At 34.2% G+C, this 18,577-nt stretch overlaps 2 protein-coding genes and 1 long non-coding RNA gene across 6 annotated transcripts in view; 2 read left to right on the top strand and 1 right to left on the bottom strand.

Annotated features, from left to right (window-relative positions):
* Positions 1 to 18,577, top strand: part of tlcd3bb (TLC domain containing 3Bb) — a 538,378-nt gene that overhangs the window by 327,809 nt on the left and 191,992 nt on the right. The gene's annotated exons all lie outside the window — the stretch shown is intronic.
* Positions 2,020 to 16,640, top strand: prodh2 (proline dehydrogenase 2). Of its 4 annotated transcripts, none has more exons than XM_087274889.1 (12): positions 2,020 to 2,098; positions 2,706 to 2,739; positions 2,853 to 3,115; positions 4,493 to 4,683; positions 7,247 to 7,373; positions 7,759 to 7,830; positions 8,759 to 8,839; positions 8,912 to 9,055; positions 12,056 to 12,222; positions 13,008 to 13,118; positions 13,380 to 13,468; positions 15,289 to 16,639. In XM_087274889.1, exons 3-12 carry the CDS (start codon positions 2,873 to 2,875, stop codon positions 15,519 to 15,521), a joined length of 1,458 nt encoding a protein of 485 aa, XP_087131015.1. In that variant the 5' UTR covers positions 2,020 to 2,098; positions 2,706 to 2,739; positions 2,853 to 2,872; the 3' UTR covers positions 15,522 to 16,639. The 4 variants fall into 4 exon arrangements, with proteins under 4 accessions (XP_087131015.1, XP_087131016.1, NP_001002391.2 ...); XM_087274890.1 differs by having other exon boundaries at positions 2,706 to 2,743; NM_001002391.2 differs by having other exon boundaries at positions 2,041 to 2,098; positions 2,706 to 3,115; positions 15,289 to 16,640.
* Positions 2,562 to 11,124, bottom strand: LOC147834375 (uncharacterized). Its single transcript, XR_015503803.1, has 5 exons — positions 10,897 to 11,124; positions 8,960 to 9,049; positions 4,446 to 4,666; positions 4,183 to 4,364; positions 2,562 to 3,105 (listed from the first exon to the last, which is right to left on the bottom strand). It is a non-coding gene; the product is annotated as an uncharacterized LOC147834375 (long non-coding RNA).

Raw genomic sequence — 18,577 nt, 5'->3', positions numbered from 1 at the left:
TGACAGTATAGTGTCCCCATCACTTTTACGGGAGCATTAGGACTCACACAGACAACAGGTTGAGCGCCCCTGCTGGCCTCACTAACACCACTTCCAACAGCAACCTAGTTTTCCCATGTGGTCTCCCATCCACTAACCAGGCTCAGCCCTGCTTAGCTTCAGTAAGTAACTGGTCGTGCTGCAGGATGAGATGGCTGTGGTATATATCACAAAATATCATTAATATCGTTGAATAAAATTGTTTTGTGCAGATTTTGACATTGAATTGCTACTAATAAGGGAAGTAACATTGTAAAACAATGTCTATCTAAACTTACTTGCCAGCCAGTTTTCTGTGCAGTAAACCATCCATTATGTTTTATTGTTCCACTATAGAAATTCTAATATTTATTTACAAATTACTCGGGTAATATTTGTAAAAGTAACTAGAAACGTAATACCTTTGTAACATGCCCAAAACTAGTTTCTGAAAGTAAAGTTTTTCCGATTATGGATGTTAGTGGTTACAATTTTACCTAATTCTTCATTTATACGTTTTACCTATTATTCTTCAATAAAGTAGTAAAAAAAAGGCAGCCATTGACTTTCATATTATGAAAATAAAATACTATGAAAGTCATTTTTCAATATACAGTTGAAGTCAGAATTATTAGCCCCCCTTTGAATTTTTTTTCTTTTTTTTATTATTTCTCAAATGATGTTTAACAGAGCATAGAAAATGTCACAGTATGTCTGATAATATTTTTTCTTCTGTAGAAAGTCTTATTACTTACAAACCATCGTTTGCAATAACTTGTCATTACTCTAACCTGCCTAGTTAACCTAATTAACCTAGTTAAGCCTTTAAATATCACTTTAAGCTGTATAGAAGTGTCTTGTAAAATATCTAGTCAAATATTATTTACTGTCATCATAGCAAAGATAAAATAAATCAGTTATTAATAAATGAGTTATTAAAACTATTATGTTTAGAAATGTGTTGAAAATCTGCTCTCCGTTTAACCGAAATTGTTCTGTTCTGTAATTCAGGGGGGGGCTAATAATTCTGACTTCAACTGTATCTTCTTTTGTTTTCAATAGAAGAAACTGTTGCTTGAAGAGCAGTGGGAAATCTGTGTTTTACAGCAGCTGTTCAAAAACAAGTTCTTCACCCATGTAAACATTTACTAAACACTGAGAAGCCATAGGATGACCCATTTAAAGCAAAGTGATCATTAAACACGACGTAGCTAATGGAACACAGCATGCTCAGATGTCAGGATTTTTACAAAAATACAACACTTCCTATTCATTACAGTGAAAATTGTTGATGGCATAATCATTAATATTAATATTAGAATCAATGTTAGTTGCATTTTTACGCCAAATCTTCCCCACTTGTAAGAATTTAGTAAAGTGTATTATACTTTAAATATTGTAGTATTTACAACTCCTTGTTAATTAAAGCTGCACCATACTGTAGTATTACTTAGTGTACTTTACACCAGTTTACTGCATAATCATAGTAACTAGTAAACAGTTAATTATGATGCAATGTGTTAAAAACACTACAGTATTCATGAAAAATACTTCAGTATATGTTTTGTTCTAGTTTGCAGTTAATTTGTGTCTCTTGTTTGTAAGTATTATTGATTATTCAGGACAAAGTCTTTTCACATCAGTATCGGTGTCTTTCCCAAGATCCAAGGTCAGTCTGACATCTGCTTCATTCCCTCACTTATCAGTTTTCTGCGTTTTTAAAAGAATGTATCCTAAAAATCCTGCAGTTGTTCATTTAATGAATCATCACAATGCTTAATCCTAATTAGCTTTGCTGTTGCTTCAGAGTGACTTTAAAGTAAAGCAGTGTCATTCTAACTAGTCATGCGTTTAAAACAATATTGAGTATTGATGCTTTTATATTTTACAGAGAAGGAGGAGGAATCAAATCTCTCTCTCTCGCTCTCTCTCTCTCTTCACCCCGAATGTCCCAAAGTTCAGACATGTCAGTCATTAACCGACAGGTCCTCTCTCTGCCCCATTCATCTGCTGTGTGGTTATCTGCATTGGACACGTCCCACAGGAGCTGCATCTGCTGTGTGTTTGACCATTATTAAGCGTGAGTGAAATCGTTTACAAATGTTCTGAAGAATATCAGGTTTCTCTGGAAAGATTCATTTGCTTCACTTTTAGTGTTGAGAAATGATTATAGTATTTATTATTTTGATTGTTTTTGTGTATTTTGTCATTTTCTTAAACTAAATGAAAAAATTCTTACAATTGCAAGTTTCTCACAATTCTGCATTTTTTCCATCTAAAATTGCATGTCGTGAAAGCATAATTGCACACAAAAAGCTGCATTAGTCAGCAAATATCAGTGACATTTAATATTTATTAAATATAATTTTTTAATCAGAGTAAAAATGCAAAAAAATCTAGGATTTAAATTGTAGTTACTTTTTGTCAAAATTTAGATGTTTTTTTCTGTCAGAATTGCATGATATGAATGTGTTAGCAATTTTTCTTACTTTATAGAAATATATAGCATATAATAATATATATTTAACATACTTAATTAAATATATATAATTCAGTTGACACTGATTTTATTCCAAGTAACACATTTTTAAATGCTTTTAGTTTCAGTTAACTATAAAAATAATTTACACAGAGCTGCACACTAACAAGGATCTTTTCTGTTTTTTTATCCGTATTTACGCTTACAGGTGTCACTGTGTGTGTCAAAACCACATCGCTCTGGTCTGTATGTGTGGCTAAAATACATATAATCACATGAGCTGTGCTGAATAAGCATCGTCAGATTAGATCAGATGGTTCACCAGTTAAAGTTTGATAAAAACATCTTGTTTTAGTCTTCATACCAGCAGTGGAGATGTGTTCTCTCCTCCGGCCTCCAGCGTTGAGTCGTCTCATATGTGTACGGCTCAAAACCATGGCTGCCTCGCAGTTCCCAGCAGCAAAGCGTAGTGGAGAGCTGAATAACCCATCACCGGCTGCGTATCTGCGATTCGAGGACCCTCAGGCGTTCAGAGTGAAGAGTCTGTGGGAGCTGATCCGGGCCCTCGGTGTCTTCAGGCTCTGCTCGTTCCCTGTGCTGGTCAACAACTGCGGAAAGGTGAGGACCAGTTAAAGGTGACCTATTATGCAAAAATCACTTATAAAAAGGGGTTTAAACACAGTTGTGTTGCAACAGTGAGTAAATATAACCAGTTTTTAAGGGTAAAAATAAATATATTTTTTTATAATCACACTCAATGAAAACAGTCTGCAGAAACACTTTGATTGACGTTCTCACTTTGTATGTCATCAGAGAGTGAAAGCCCCGCCCACAAGTGACCATCTCTCATTAGCATAGGACATCAGTCTTGTTTTTGAATCTGCCACTAGCTGACACATAGGTATTTGTAGCTCCGCCCTCTTTTGAAAAGAGCACAATTTCATTTGAATTTAAAGCAAGTCACCAAAATGGCACCGATAAGTTCAAAGCCTAAATGAATAATTAACTATTTAAATAAAATAAAACAAATATTTGTATTATATCGTTAATCAACAAAACTTAAAATAATCATAAACTTAAACGATTTCAAAAATAATAAATTCTTGGAGACGCAAGATGTACCCTAATTTTACATTTGGACACTTTATTGAACCCTAAATGAGTCTAGTAACATTGTAAACATAAATCTTAATACATTATATATTCATTCATTCATTTTCTTGTTGGCTTAATCCCTTTATTAATCCGGGGTTGCCACAGCGGAATGAACCGCCAACTTATCCAGCACGTTTTTACGCAGCGGATGCCGTTCCAGCCGCAACCCATCTCTGGGAAATACATTTTATATATTATTTGTTATCAAACCTATTAGCTGTGATATGATTTTTTTATTTACACTTTAAACACAAACTTTGCCCCAGATTTTTTACAGATTTTAACTTGGATTATTTGTTCTCACTCCTTAAGAGACTTGAACTAGTCTCTATAGATTGGACTACATATTCATTCATTCATTTTCTTTTCGGCTTAGTCCCTTTATTAATCCGGGGTTGCCACAGCGGAATGAACTGCCAACTTATCCAGCACGTTTTTACGCAGCGGATGCCGTTCCAGTCACAACCCATCTCTGGGAAACAATCACACACACTCATTCACATTCATACACTACAGACAATTTAGCCTACCCAATTCACCTGTACCACATGTCTTTGGACTGTGGGGGAAACCAGAGCACCCGGAAGCAACCTAAGCGAACCCAGGGAGAACATGCAAACTCCTAACTGACCCAGCTGAGGCTCGAACCAGCTACCTTCTTGCTGTGAGGCGACAGCACTACCTCCTGTGCCACTGCGTCACCTAGATTGGACTACATATGTCGTAGTATTATTTAAATCATTACAATACATGCCATCATAACTCTACTTGATGTTTTAGATCTACATTTTACATCAACATCCACTAATGTCTGTTGTTGTTGTTGTGTGGTGTGTGAAGCTGATGTCTTTCTCGAGGAGGGTTTTGGGAAAGCGTTGTTTCTGCATGGTCCTCCGTCCGTCTGTTTACGCTCAGTTTGTGGCTGGAGAAACAGAAGGAGAGATCGCAGACTCCATGCAGAAGATGAGCTCTCTAGGCCTCCATCCAATGCTGGCAGTTCCTATCGAAGAGGACCTGGGGGAGAGCACCGGGTGAGAGTCAAGACTGCTGATTTCAACTTATTATTACAGGATGTGGGGGTGATTTGGATCTGTGTTTACATGCCTAACCTTTATTTTAATGGCCATAACTGACTGGTTTAAATTCCCCCAAAAAGGCTGCTAGGGTATTTTTTTTTTCAACAAATATATTAGTCCACAAGGTGGCAACACTTTGTATTCAGCTGTGCAAATACACTTTGCCAGAGGTTCAGGAACCTGCTGGGGCTAGAACAAAACATTTAGAGATTCCACCAAAACTCATTTTGAAAAATGTTAAATAAGTCAATATTTCAACTGTTTATTTAATAAAATATGGAAAAAAATGAATGTGTAACAATATGAATAAAAATAGTATAAAGAAATAAAAATAAATAAAATTGATAAAAGGTGTAATACTTAATAATATATATATATTTTATTATCTTAATATTCAAAAAATGTATGACATAATAAAGATTTAGATAAATTCACAATTTAATTAAAATGAATAAATACAAATTAAAGTACTAGATGCAAATAATTACATTTTAGATTAAGATTTCAAATAAAAAGAGAAGATTAAAATTTAATATCTGTATAAATAAATAAAAAACACATTTTCCCAATAATATTTTTGATCACTTTTTAATATTAACTTTTATTTATTAAATATTTGATGCACGATCGGCAAGTAAAGAGAATAAAGAGGCATGCCAAAAAACATAAATGTTCATATTTGTCAGAAACATACATGTCCACATATATGCCAGAAACATATATTTTCATATATGTCAGAAACATATATGTCCACATATATGCCAGAAACATATATGTCCACATATATGCCAGAAACATATATGTCCACATATATGCCAGAAACATATATGTCCACATATATGCCAGAAACATATATGTCCACATATATGCCAGAAACATATATGTCCACATATATGCCAGAAACATATATGTCCACATATATGCCAGAAACATATATGTCCACATTTATGCCAGAAACATATATGTCCACATATATGCCAGAAACATATTTATCCATATATGTCAGAAACATATATATCCACATATATGCCAGAAACATATATTTTCATATATGTCAGAAACATATATGTCCACATATATGCCAAAAACATATATGTCCACATATATGCCAGAAACATATATGTCCACATATATGCCAGAAACATATATGTCCACATTTATGCCAGAAACATATATGTCCACATTTATGCCAGAAACATATATGTCCACATTTATGCCAGAAACATATATGTCCACATTTATGCCAGAAACATATATGTCCACATATATGCCAGAAACATATTTATCCATATATGTCAGAAACATATATGTCCACATATATGCCAGAAACATATATGTCCACATATATGCCAGAAACATATATGTCCACATATATGCCAGAAACATATATGTCCACATATATGCCAGAAACATATATGTCCACATATATGCCAGAAACATATATGTCCACATTTATGCCAGAAACATACATGTCCACATATATGCCAGAAACATATATGTCCACATATATGCCAGAAACATATATGTCCACATATATGCCAGAAACATATATGTCCACATATATGCCAGAAACATATATGTCCACATATATGCCAGAAACATATATGTCCACATTTATGCCAGAAACATATATGTCCACATATATGCCAGAAACATATTTATCCATATATGTCAGAAACATATAAATCCACATATATGCCAGAAACATATATTTTCATATATGTCAGAAACATATATGTCCACATATATGCCAGAAACATATATGTCCACATATATGCCAGAAACATATATGTCCACATATATGCCAGAAACATATTTATCCATATATGTCAGAAACATATATGTCCTAATATATGCCAGAAACATATAAGTCCACATACAGTATATGCCACAAACATATATGTCCATATATGTCCATATATGTCAGAAACAAATGTCCACATATATACCAGAAACATTTATGTCCATATATGCCAGAAACATACATGTCCACATATTTGCCAGAAACATACATGTCCACATATATGCCAGAAACATACATGTCCACATATATGCCAGAAACATACATGTCCACATATATGCCAGAAACATACATGTCCACATATATGCCAGAAACATACATGTCCACATATATGCCAGAAACATACATGTCCACATATTTGCCAGAAACATACATGTCCACATATATGCCAGAAACATATATGTCCACATATTTGCCAGAAACATACATGTCCACATATATGCCAGAAACATACATGTCCATATATATGCCAGAAACATACATGTCCACATATATGCCAGAAACATATATGTCCCATGTATGCAAATAAATTTCTCAGACATTGTTTGCTTTTGAGTGCCCATTAATTTCAAACCTTATTGTATAATGCTTTTCCAAGACTCATTACTTGATATTGCCTTATAACAACACATGCTTTGATTTAATTTGCTCTTTTTGCACTATTTTTCTTGTATCAGTTGCTGGAGTTGCAAAACATGCCAAACATTATATCCACAGGGAAAAGCGATATGACGATAACCTGTCGGCCATGCTGGAGTGTGTCTTCATGTCTCACAGTAATGGATGGAGTAACAATCCCATGATGCAGCTGAAGATCACAGCTTTAGTCAGCCCTGAACTGTGTGTGCGTTTCATCTGATACTAACAAATATATATAACGATTAATGTTCTCTCTGATATGCTACCAACTAAAATTTGGGATAATGATAATATTAAGAAGTGAATATAATAAATATGTGTATTAGAATGACTTCTGAAGGACACAAATGACTGGAGTAATGGATATATGAAAATTAATTAATAATGAATGGATTAGATTTTTAAATATATTCAGATAGAAAAAAAAATTTAAAATGTAATATTTCACAAAACTTGTGTTTTTGCTAGAATGAATGCAGCATTTTAAATAATTATAATTACTTTAGAAGAAATTATGCACTGTTTATGCACTTTATTTTTCTTTTTAAAATATGAACTCGCAACATTCATAAATATTTATTGTTGTTTAGGTTAAGCTGACCTCTCTGCTGAAAACAGAACTGTATGATCTGAACTTGCTTGTCAAAGCCATGGATGGAGAGGTACAATATTATCTTTTATTTTCTGTAAAAAAAACATTGACATTTCTGTGTGCGAGTGCAGTCAGTCAGCACTTAAAAACATAATCTGTATCTACAAGTATGTGTATTACCACAAAATATCAGAGAGGATATGGTAAACATTTCGATTTGTCGAAATCTAGCAATTGACTGATTAGTGGATTTGCCATAGAGCACCATGGGTAATGTAGTTTTTCACCTTTAAACAACTATGTTTAAAGTGAGCACATCTGTCTTTAATGGTTCATGGGTTACTGTTAAAATGAAGATTGCTTACAGTGAAAATGAATGTTTTTTTTTTCTTCTGCAACTCTGAGATTTCTTACCTAGAGTTAAAAAAATTGACTATTTTTACATTTTGACTTGTCACTGAGCTAGGCATGGGCCGGTATAAGTTTCTGACGGTATGATAACTTTGGATAAAAATATCACGGTTTCACTGTATTGAGATTACTGCCCTAAAATATATTCTTTTTGAATGTCTGGGTAAAAAACAAAACTTTTTTCTCTTTTGTACACAATATATTTTATTTTGAGAAACATTTAAAATATTTTGGATCAGTAAACATATCAGCTAAATAATTCAAATGAATGATTGATTTCTGCTGCCTTCATTTGTTTCAAAAACTCAGATTTTTTTACAATTTAAAACGGCATCTTTGGCGATCTGTTCTGCTGGGGATACTGCTGTCCTTTAAAAAAAAAAAATTTAAATAAAAAACTTTTACTCATACCTTAGGAACGGTATAGCAGAAAATGTTGACGGTTTTAAAACCTTAACTTCCAAACCGTGGTATACCTTAAACACGATTATCGTCCCATGCCTATACTGAGCTGGAATTTTTTCTTGGACATGGCAACCCTGCCTTAATTTTAATATTCTTTAAATGACGTTCTTTTTAACCAATAGGAAGTCTTGTTTCCCGGTCTAACTGAGAGTGAAAACACACACCTGCTATTTGGCCTTCGGAGGCTCAACAAAATCGGAGAGGTACTAAAATTAAATTGCACAAATTAGCAAAATGTTGTTCAGAATGAATGTTAACGTTGTGAATGTTTTCAGGCGAGTGTTAATAAAGTGCGTGTTCTGGTGGATGCAGAGTACACATACATGAATCCCGCGCTGTCACTCATCACGATGGCCATGATGAAGAAATTTAATCAACAAAGTGCCTGGATCTGGAACACCTACCAGTGCTACCTGAAGGTGGACGAAATCTACATTGCATTATTCAGTGGTGGCATTAGGAACATATAGTGGAAATCAAACCTGTTTTTAAACAATCATGCATTTCAGGAAAAAAAATTTCAGTTCAACATTTGAAGAAATACGGACTCTTCTCAAGCAGTTAGGTCGGTATAGTTGGGTAAACAGAGCGCAGTGAATGGCAGAGTACAACAAATATTTTTTTACAATCCTATTTGCTGAAATTATAAAGGAAAGAAGCCACGATGGTGTTATGCAGACTTTCAGAAAAAGGGAAAAAAAATAAAGAGTGTCTGATAACAGGAGCCAGAGCAGAGAATAGCGTCAAATTTACTCTAAGCCAGTAAGCCCCATAGATGCCGCATTAAAAACACCTCGCATAAGCGGTAATTTATTTATTTATTTTTTTGTAATTTTATGCAAAGATGATATAATACATACATAAATGCATATACCTGTTCATACAATTTTTTTAATCAAAATTTTAACAACTTTTAAGGATTTAGGATTATGATGACCATTAAATGCGTAATAACAGTCTTGTGAAAAGGGTACATTAGTTGCAGTTATTCTTTTCTAATTAGAGAAGACAGTTACTTTGGTTTCACATTTACAGCTCTCCCCCATGTTGAGAAACCACTCTGTAAAAAGCCATTAGTTCACTTAAAAAAAGTGAGTAAACCTCTTAAAAATTACTAAATAAATGAATTATGTGCATACTTATAAATATTAAGTTAAATCAAGTTAACAGTTCCAAGTTACAAAAGGCTTACTTTTTTAAGTATAGTAACTAATTTAGTAAAGTAACTAATTTTAACTAGTTTTTACACTGCAGGAGTAAATGCAGATGAGTATGAAGTGTAAACAGGATAACTACAAGATAAATTACTGGATTTACTTTCGATTACAGTTAACAGTAGGCCAATTTTAACATTTTCCCTCAATTAGATTGAAAAACTTGTACAGATAAGCAAATACTGCATACACTCTAAAGGACTTTGATGTGAATATGAAGTTTATTAATTTAAGTTTGTTTTGAGTCTTCAGAGATGAGTTGTTGTTTTTTTTTATTAAAGAGGTCGATCAAATACAATTACATATATAGAGACAAATAATACAAATAAATAAACAAATGCACAGAAATACACACGAAGACAAATAAACACCAGGGTAACAAAAATAAAACTGATGAAATAAAGTTACACCTTAAAGAGACACAAAAGAAGAATATAAGGATACCGTTTTGTTGCTTTTGGATGAAGAGAATGCTGGATAGTTTCCAAATATTGGTCTAGGTCGATTTTGAACAGATCAAAAAAAAGGTGTAGAGCCACTAAACTTCTGTTTGTGAATATGAAACTTGGCTAATAGAATACACTAATTAACTACATATATTTTTTCTATGTTTTCTTTAGAGCCATCAAACAATCCAAAGAATATAACTTTAAAAGAAAAGGAAAAGTCACTCATAATATAAGATTGAATAAAGATCAACAAATCTGACCAGAATCTCTCTGTGAAGGAGCACTGCCAGAACAAATGAATAGAGTCTTCCTCCGAAGAGTGACAGAATGAGCAGTTTAAATCAATGTCAGGCTTATATTTCTGAAGACAGGCTTTTCTTCAGAGATGAGGTGCTGATCTTTATGAAATTTAAAAGATGGCTGCTGCAGTTTTCATTGCCCTTAGTTCTTGACACCAGTTGACTGGACGGCATTTAGAAATGTTAACTTTAGCATTTAAACTACACTAAATTACACCTTAACAAACTACACAACACAGATGAACAATTAAACTAACTTTATATAAAATATCACTCGCGTATTGTTTGAAAGACTTACCTCAGTCAATTGGCATGATGCCTGCTGTAACGTTAGTGTCATCAAAATGCGTGGTATTTGATGAAACAGGTCCAAATCCCAATAGTATTTGACTCATTCACAGCCAGTACGATATGCAGAGAAATGCAGGTTCACTGAAAAAGCTGGTTGTTTTCTCACACATTTCCAAATAGATATAACGTTAGCTGGGATACAATTTTAAAAGTATTCGCTCGCTGTGCTACCGTGAGCAACCGTTACAGAAACAGCTAAAATAGGCGGCAATTTTGAATTTGTGCGACGTCATCAGGTAAGACATAACCATCATGTATGCGCTAAGTATGATTAGGAAACATAAACATACAATGACTGTATATTATGATTAAAATTAGTATTTGTTTTCAAGACAAGTTTAACAGTGTAGTTCAGAAAACATTGCATAATTTACAGTGCATTTATTTAGCCTTCAAATGCTAGGCTCTTATTTGACATCCTCACTTTGATCTTCACATGATTAACTCTATTCAGTGATGCTAAAAACGCTTTGAACAAATGTATTCCGATTTTGTTTAGCTATTTTTACAGAAATAATTTGTAAATATTAATGTAAAATTATAGCTATATTGTAGTTCCTGCTTAAAAGTGAACATGTATTATCACCTGCATTAAAAGAGATTGTGTATCTCTTTAAATGACTAAAAACTGAAATGTAAATTACATTGCTGAATAGTGTTGAAATTTCATTCATCATTTTTCATGCTGTCCATTTAGTTTGAACTGCTGGGTTGTTCTCAATTCGATCTCAGTATCAATCTGATTTCAGACATGATTTTACATTTCCTTCATCCTGACGTTTATTCATGTTTCATTGATTGGTGTATAAAGGCCTTACATCTGTCAAAAATATGCATTTTCTAATATTGTTACAAATAAGTAAACTCAGCCCAGATAAAACTGCAATGTAAAAAGTAACATAATGCATTGCTTACTTTAAAAAGTAACTAACATCAGTTACTTTTTAAAGAAGTAACCCAAGATTGTAAAGGATTACTTTTAAAAGTTACTTTGTCAACACTGTTAGAATGTTCTCTGATTGTAATTCTGTATAATTGTTGATTGTATAATTGTGTATAACAAAATCACATGGCTAACGGCTTCCATTGTATTTCTTCACCTACAGGAATCGAGAAATCTATTACTTGATGCCGTTCAGACATCCATCAATCAGAGTTTTTGTTTCGGCGTTAAACTCGTCAGAGGAGCTTACATGGACAAAGAAAGAAAACTAGCTGAAAAAGAAGGACGGACAGATCCAATCCACGAATCATGGGAGCATACTAATGACAGGTGATTCTTTCATTGTAAATGACAAATAAATAAGGAGCAAAAAGTAACTAAAATATTACTTTGCTTAACTAAAATATACTTTGAAATATACGCATTTTACTGAAATTGTTTTAGATTATTGTATTTAAACATGAAAAATATTGAAAAATATAAACTTTAAATGCAATAATAATAACACAATAATGCTGGTTTCATTATACTAGAACTTTATTTCTTCAAAACACTGCAGAAGTTGATTAAAATAGTTTCAGATTTAAAATGCATTCAGTTAAAGCAAAAGTAGTTTTAGATGCATTCAGCGATATTATAGGATTATATTATACAGTATAAAATTTGCCACATTTAATACATTTTTTGACAGTTTTTTTATGTAATTTTGTATATGCAATGAAAAAATCCATTATGCAATTTTATTTTCAAAAGACTGAAGAATGCTGAAAGCTTGATCAATGTATATGTGCATACTCTAAACAAAACAAAACACTTAACAAAATAAAAAATACAACCTCGACATCTTGACCAATATATACTATAATATCATAGGTGTAAAAAGAAATTAAATACAATACAAATAATAATAATTATAGTAAAAAAATAAATTAAAAAAACACTATTCAAGATGAAGAATAATAATAATTCCAGATGAGTCCAGATGCTTCCTCTTAAATTAGAGGATGTCAAGTTTAAGAGGTTCCCTTTTATTGTGCGTCTGATTTTTTTCTAGTTTACCAAAACGAGAAATGTCAAATCCATAATTTTTCATTCAAGTCTTGATTTATTTGCAGCTATAACGGATGTCTAGAGCTCATGTTGAAGCTGATTGCAGAGAAACCAGAGCGATACATGATGATTGTTGCCACTCACAATGAAGAATCAGTCAGACGGGCTGTGACGCAGTAAATATTTTCATTTATATTTTATTTATTTACTTATAAATCACAAATAAACAGCAATAGTTGAGCACTAGGCTGAACAAAAAGACAGCGTACAAGGTAAAAAGAGTATATAAGTATTTATATAAGAAGATAAATGTAAAATAATGCATTATATTACATTACATTATTTTATTTTATTAATTAAAAAATAATTATCTGTTGCTTATTCTTCTAGTATAATCATTAGTATAAAGATGAGTGAGGGTTATTTGTGTGTTTCAGTATGGCAGAGCTTGGACTTCACAGAGATGGAAACTCAGTGTGTTTTGGTCAGCTGTTGGGCATGTGTGACCATGTCTCTCTAACTCTAGGTAAGAAATCTCAGAGTTGCAGAACTAAAAAAACATTCATTTGCACCAAAAGCTTACTTCATTTTAACAGTAAACCATGAACCATTAAAGACAGATGTGCTAATTTTAAATGTACTTATTTAAAGCTGAATAACTACATTACATATGGCGCTCTACAGCAAATCCACCAATCAGAGTTGCAGCGAGTAAATCGCACTAACACTGTTTATTTTGTTTTTTAGCTCCACCTACTCCTAGGAGGCAATGTGATTGACATAATCACGAAACTTTAAACATTTAAATACTTCAATATTTTAAACAACTAAAATCTAATATTCTATAAATGTAATGCAACAAACATCAATAGTTTTAGACGTCTCCATAATTTTAATTTAATGAACTCATTCGCAATGCATCATGGGATATTTTGGAAAAATGAAAAAGAAAAAGTTAACGTCATTATTTACTCACTCTTGTCACAAACCTGCAAAGTTACTATTTTAACAGTACTGTGAAGGTTGGGTTTAGAGTTAGGGGTAGACATACTTTAAAATACTTTAATGGGTAATTTAATGAATAATATTAATACTTCTCTTTAATTCTGGACGTAGCTGTATCCCCTTTAGCAACTAAAATAGTCTTAGATGTCTCTCTAATGTTTTATTTAATTAAGTCATTCACAAAGCATCATGGGATTGTAGTTCTTTTCCTCATTAAAGGGATAGTTTGAAAAATGAAATAAAAATGGCGTCATTTACTCACTCTTCCCTCGTCAAAAACCTGTTTGAGTTTCTTTCTTCTGTTTGAAATCAAAAGTAAAAATTTAGAAAAATGTTGAAAACCTGTAACCATTGACTTCCTTAGTATTTGTTTTTCCTACTATGGAAGTCAATGGTTACAGGTTTCCAAAATTTTTCAGAAACAACTTATTTTGTGTTCAACAGAAAAAAAGAAACTTTTGAAACCATGTGAGAGAGAAAATAGAGAGTAAACTTTCATTTTTGGATGAACTATCCCTTTAAATATGCTTAGTTTACAGTATTGCGCCATCTTTGTCTGATTTTTATATATTTTTCAATTTAAATCTAAAAGTTTGTATTTGATTCATCTCGATGGTGTTCAGTTTGATTCATGGCTTACGAATATCTAAGATAGACCTTTTAAAGTCAGCATAAACCAGAAGCTGCAACCTTTTTTTTTTTCCGTATTGTGATGCAGTACCTAGGACAGGGGTCACCAATCCTGGTCCTGGAGGGCCGATATTCGTGCAGGGTTTTGCTCCAACTTGCCTTAACTCACCTGCCTGGGTGTTTCAAGTATACCTAGTAAGACCTTGATTAGCTTGTTCAGGTGTGTTTGATTAGGATTAAGATCCAAACGTGCTTAACGTTGTATTTTCGTGTGAGGATTATCCGGCTGAACAAAACGTGTAAGTGTAATGAACAGTGTTGAACCCAGAGCTTATTATTTGCAATCTTCGAGAAGCCTATGGGAAAATCCTATCGGGATTTTATCGAGGGAACCAGTTTTATGCTAGCAGCTGATTAGCCTACAAGGTGACATCATAGTTCCCCCACTCTATACCTCAAACAGACATGATCTAATTTAACTCAGGAAGTGCATTTTCAGATTTCAGTTTAAGATTTTTTTTTTCTCAGAGTCATGCACAGATAAATTGTTCACCACAAAACTAGCAATGTGAGCTACAAAATCAATTTGATTCATTTTGATTTCATCTGTACTTTAAAATTTTCTAAGGGAAAAATGAACGGATAAAATACTTCTGTAACAACACGAATTATGTATGTTCAGGGCTAAATATATTACTGTTGTGTTCTCAGCTCAGCATGGTTTCTCAGTGTATAAGTCAGTGCCGTACGGATCGGTGGACGACACGCTGCCGTATCTGGTGCGACGAGCTCAGGAGAACCGCACCGTCCTCCAGGGGATCCGGAAGGAGAGAGATCTGCTCAGACAGGAGCTCCACCGCAGACTCAAAGAAAAGATCAGCAGATCCACAAAGAGAAACTGCGCTGGAAATCAAACTAAGGGGCAAGTGGGAAAAGACTTTTAATGCTTGAGCCTGAATGATCATGTATTTGTCGACAGAACAATGGAGAAATGTCCTGTAAGGTCACTGGAAGATGGAAAACAGCGCCTGCTAGTGGACATTCATTGGGAGGATGGGATTATCTCAAATTAACTTTTTTATGCACAGGTCATCAATGCACATTAACAAGTTTGTCCTTGTAAGTTATTAGTGCTGGGCAAAGATTAATCACAAATCATGTAATTTCAAAATAAAAGTTTATTTTGACATTAGAAATGCTTGTGTATTATACAGTTGAAGTCAGAATTATTAGCCCCCTTGAATTATTAGCCCCTTGTTTATTTTTTCCCCAATTTCTGTTTAACGGAGAGCAGATTTTTTTCAGCACATTTCTAAACATAATAGTTTTAATAACTCTTATAACTGATTTATTTTATCTTTGCCATGATGACCGTAAATAATATTTGTCTAGATATTTTTCAAGACACTTCTATACAGCTTAATGTGACATTTAAAGGCTTAACTAGGTTAACTAGGTTAACTGGGCAGGTTAGGGTAATTAGGCAAGTTATTGTATAATGATGGTTTGTTTTGTAGCCTATCAGGAAAAAATATAGCTTCAAGGGGCTAATAATTTTGACCTTAAAATGGATTTTAAAAAATTTAAAACTGCTTTTATTCTAGCCGAAATAAAACAGATAAGACTTTCTCCAGAATAAAAAATATTATCAGACATACTGTGAAAATTTCCTTGCTCTGTTAAACATCATTTGGAAAATATTTTAAAAAGAAGAAAAAAATTTAAAGGGGGCTAATAATTCTGACTTCAACTGTATATAGCTCTAGATTAAAAACAATATTAATGTCACTGTTAGATAACCCATTGGAATGCAGCTTTATTAATAATGAACCTTTATTAATAATAATATTTGAGTACTGAAAATAACTGAGCACCAAATCAGCATATTAGACTGCTTTCTGAAGGAGTAACTGAAGTAATGAAGCTGAAAATTCTGCTTTGGATCACAGGAATACATGACGTTTCAAAATATATATCTAATCTGTGGTCATTCATTTAAAGTGGCTTTAATTTTACTTCTCACAACTACTGTAGAAGATGAAAATAAAATATATTCAACCAATGTTCCATCATGTGGAGTGTCTTTTCTCAGCACTCTTTTTCTGTGCTGCTGTTTTTCTAACCTTATTTTAAACCCGCTCTTTGTCCAGCACCAAATGGAAAAGGAGGAAAGAGAAATGAATGGAGGTGGGGAAATGGGTCCGTGGTAATTATCACCTGCACTTTAATGACTGTTCCTCTAACACACCCACTGTCAACACCTGACCATGAGCAAATGTCATTCAAACCTGAAATCACCTCATATGTTCAGAGCTGGTGGTTTTTGAGTCAGAAAAGATATTACTTTTTTTTTTTCATCGTCACTGTCATGTTAAATGTTTTATCATTATGATTTGGAGATACATGTATTGTAAGAAAGCCATTGGTTGTGGTTGCCTGACAAAGTGTTTTTTCCTAGATGTTAAAAAATTAAGCATCTGCAAAAGCAATTGAACCTGCAATTGAACTATTACCCAAGTACTTGACAACCCTGCTGAAAAATCCAGCTTAAACCAGCCTAGGCTGGTTGGCTGGTTTTAGCTGGTCAACCAGGCTGGTTTTAGAGGGGTTTTGGCCACTTCCAGGCTGGTTTCCAGCCATTTCCAGCCTGGTCTTAGCTAGTTAGGCTGGGAGATGACCAGCTAAAACCAGCTTGACCAGCCTAGCAGGCTGGGAGCCCAGCCAAAACCAGCTATGTCCAGCTTAAACCAGGTTGGTCAAGCTGGTTTTAGCTGGATTTAGCTGGTCATTTTCCAGCCTGACCAGCTAAGACCAGGCTGGAAATGGCTGGAAACCAGCCTGGAAGTGGCCAAAACCCCTCTAAAACCAACCTGGTCAACCAGCTAAAACCAGCCAACCAGCCTAGGCTGGTTTAAGCTGGATTTTTTAGCAGGGAAACAATACTAGATTTACTAATATCTGACTTTATTTTATGAGCACTGGTATATAAGAGGCGTGACGGTGGCTCAGTGGTTAGCACTGTCGCCTCACAGCAAGAAGGTCGCTGGTTCGAGTCCCCGCCTTGGTCAGTTTTATGTTTGCATGTTCTCCCTGTGTCGGTGTGGATTTCCTCCGGGTGCTCCCGTTTCCACAACAGTCCAAACACAAGCGCAATAGGTGAATTGAATAAACTAATTTGGCTGTAGTGTATATGTGTGTGTGACTGTGAGAGTGTATGGGTGTTTCCCAGTACTTGGTTGCAGCTTGAAGGGCGTCCGCTAAGCCAAAGGAAAATGAATGAATGAATGACTAGTATGCAAGGTATGTTTGCACTTTCTGGTTAAGGCCCGTGTACACGAGACATTTTTTGCTTACGTTTTCTGTTGACGTTTAACGCCTCGTGACTATATAAAGGGCGTCAATGTGATCGCACACACCAAAACGCAAAACGCCAGGCGCAAAAGCGTCATTTTTAAAAAACGCCTCATGCTCGTTGTTTTGGTTTGACGCACCGCCTTAAAACCTTCTCCACCAATCAGATTGGCACTTTTGTTTACGTGCACGGAGCTGCTGAAGTTACAGTAAACGGCACTTGGAGGCGCTCAAGCACAAAACTGTCAATGCGAGTGCACGTTGAAGAAGATGCCAAGAGGCGATATCAACGTGGAGCTGCTTATTGCTCTGTGAACAATAATCATTTCTTCATCGCTAGAGCTGCTACTTGAACCATCCATAACAACAAGCGTTAACATTGTCTTCTTCTTCTGTGTTACAAGCGGGTGTCAGAAACTTAAAGTTGTGTAGCACCATCTAACGTCAAGAAGTGATTTGTCATACTCTTCTGTTTGACGGCAGTGAAAATCGCTTGGGTTTGAATGCGGAAAAACGTCCCGTAAAACGCTGACGATAAACGCTAACGAAAAGCATCCCGGTGTGTACGAGCCTTTAGTGTTAAGCTAATGTAGCTAATGTGATACATCTATGCCCACATAGAAATCTGATATATGGCAATATATGCAAA

The sequence above is a fragment of the Danio rerio genome, chromosome 12, assembly GCF_052040795.2.
Source record: "Danio rerio strain M-AB ecotype USA chromosome 12, GRCz13ab, whole genome shotgun sequence".
Taxonomy (NCBI): Eukaryota; Metazoa; Chordata; class Actinopteri; order Cypriniformes; family Danionidae; genus Danio; species Danio rerio.
The sequence above is the reverse complement of the archived record's forward strand: the minus strand, read 5'-3'. Positions and strand labels throughout refer to the sequence as shown.

Bases quoted from the DNA above. Each gene is read 5' to 3' on its own strand.
- prodh2 (NM_001002391.2), top strand. From the start codon at position 2,873: ATGTGTTCTCTCCTCCGGCCTCCAGCGTTGAGTCGTCTCATATGTGTA. The intron at 7,831-8,758 runs GTACAATATTAT...TTTAACCAATAG, and splicing joins TCAAAGCCATGGATGGAGAG to GAAGTCTTGTTTCCCGGTCT. The intron at 9,056-12,055 runs GTGGACGAAATC...CTTCACCTACAG, and splicing joins CCTACCAGTGCTACCTGAAG to GAATCGAGAAATCTATTACT.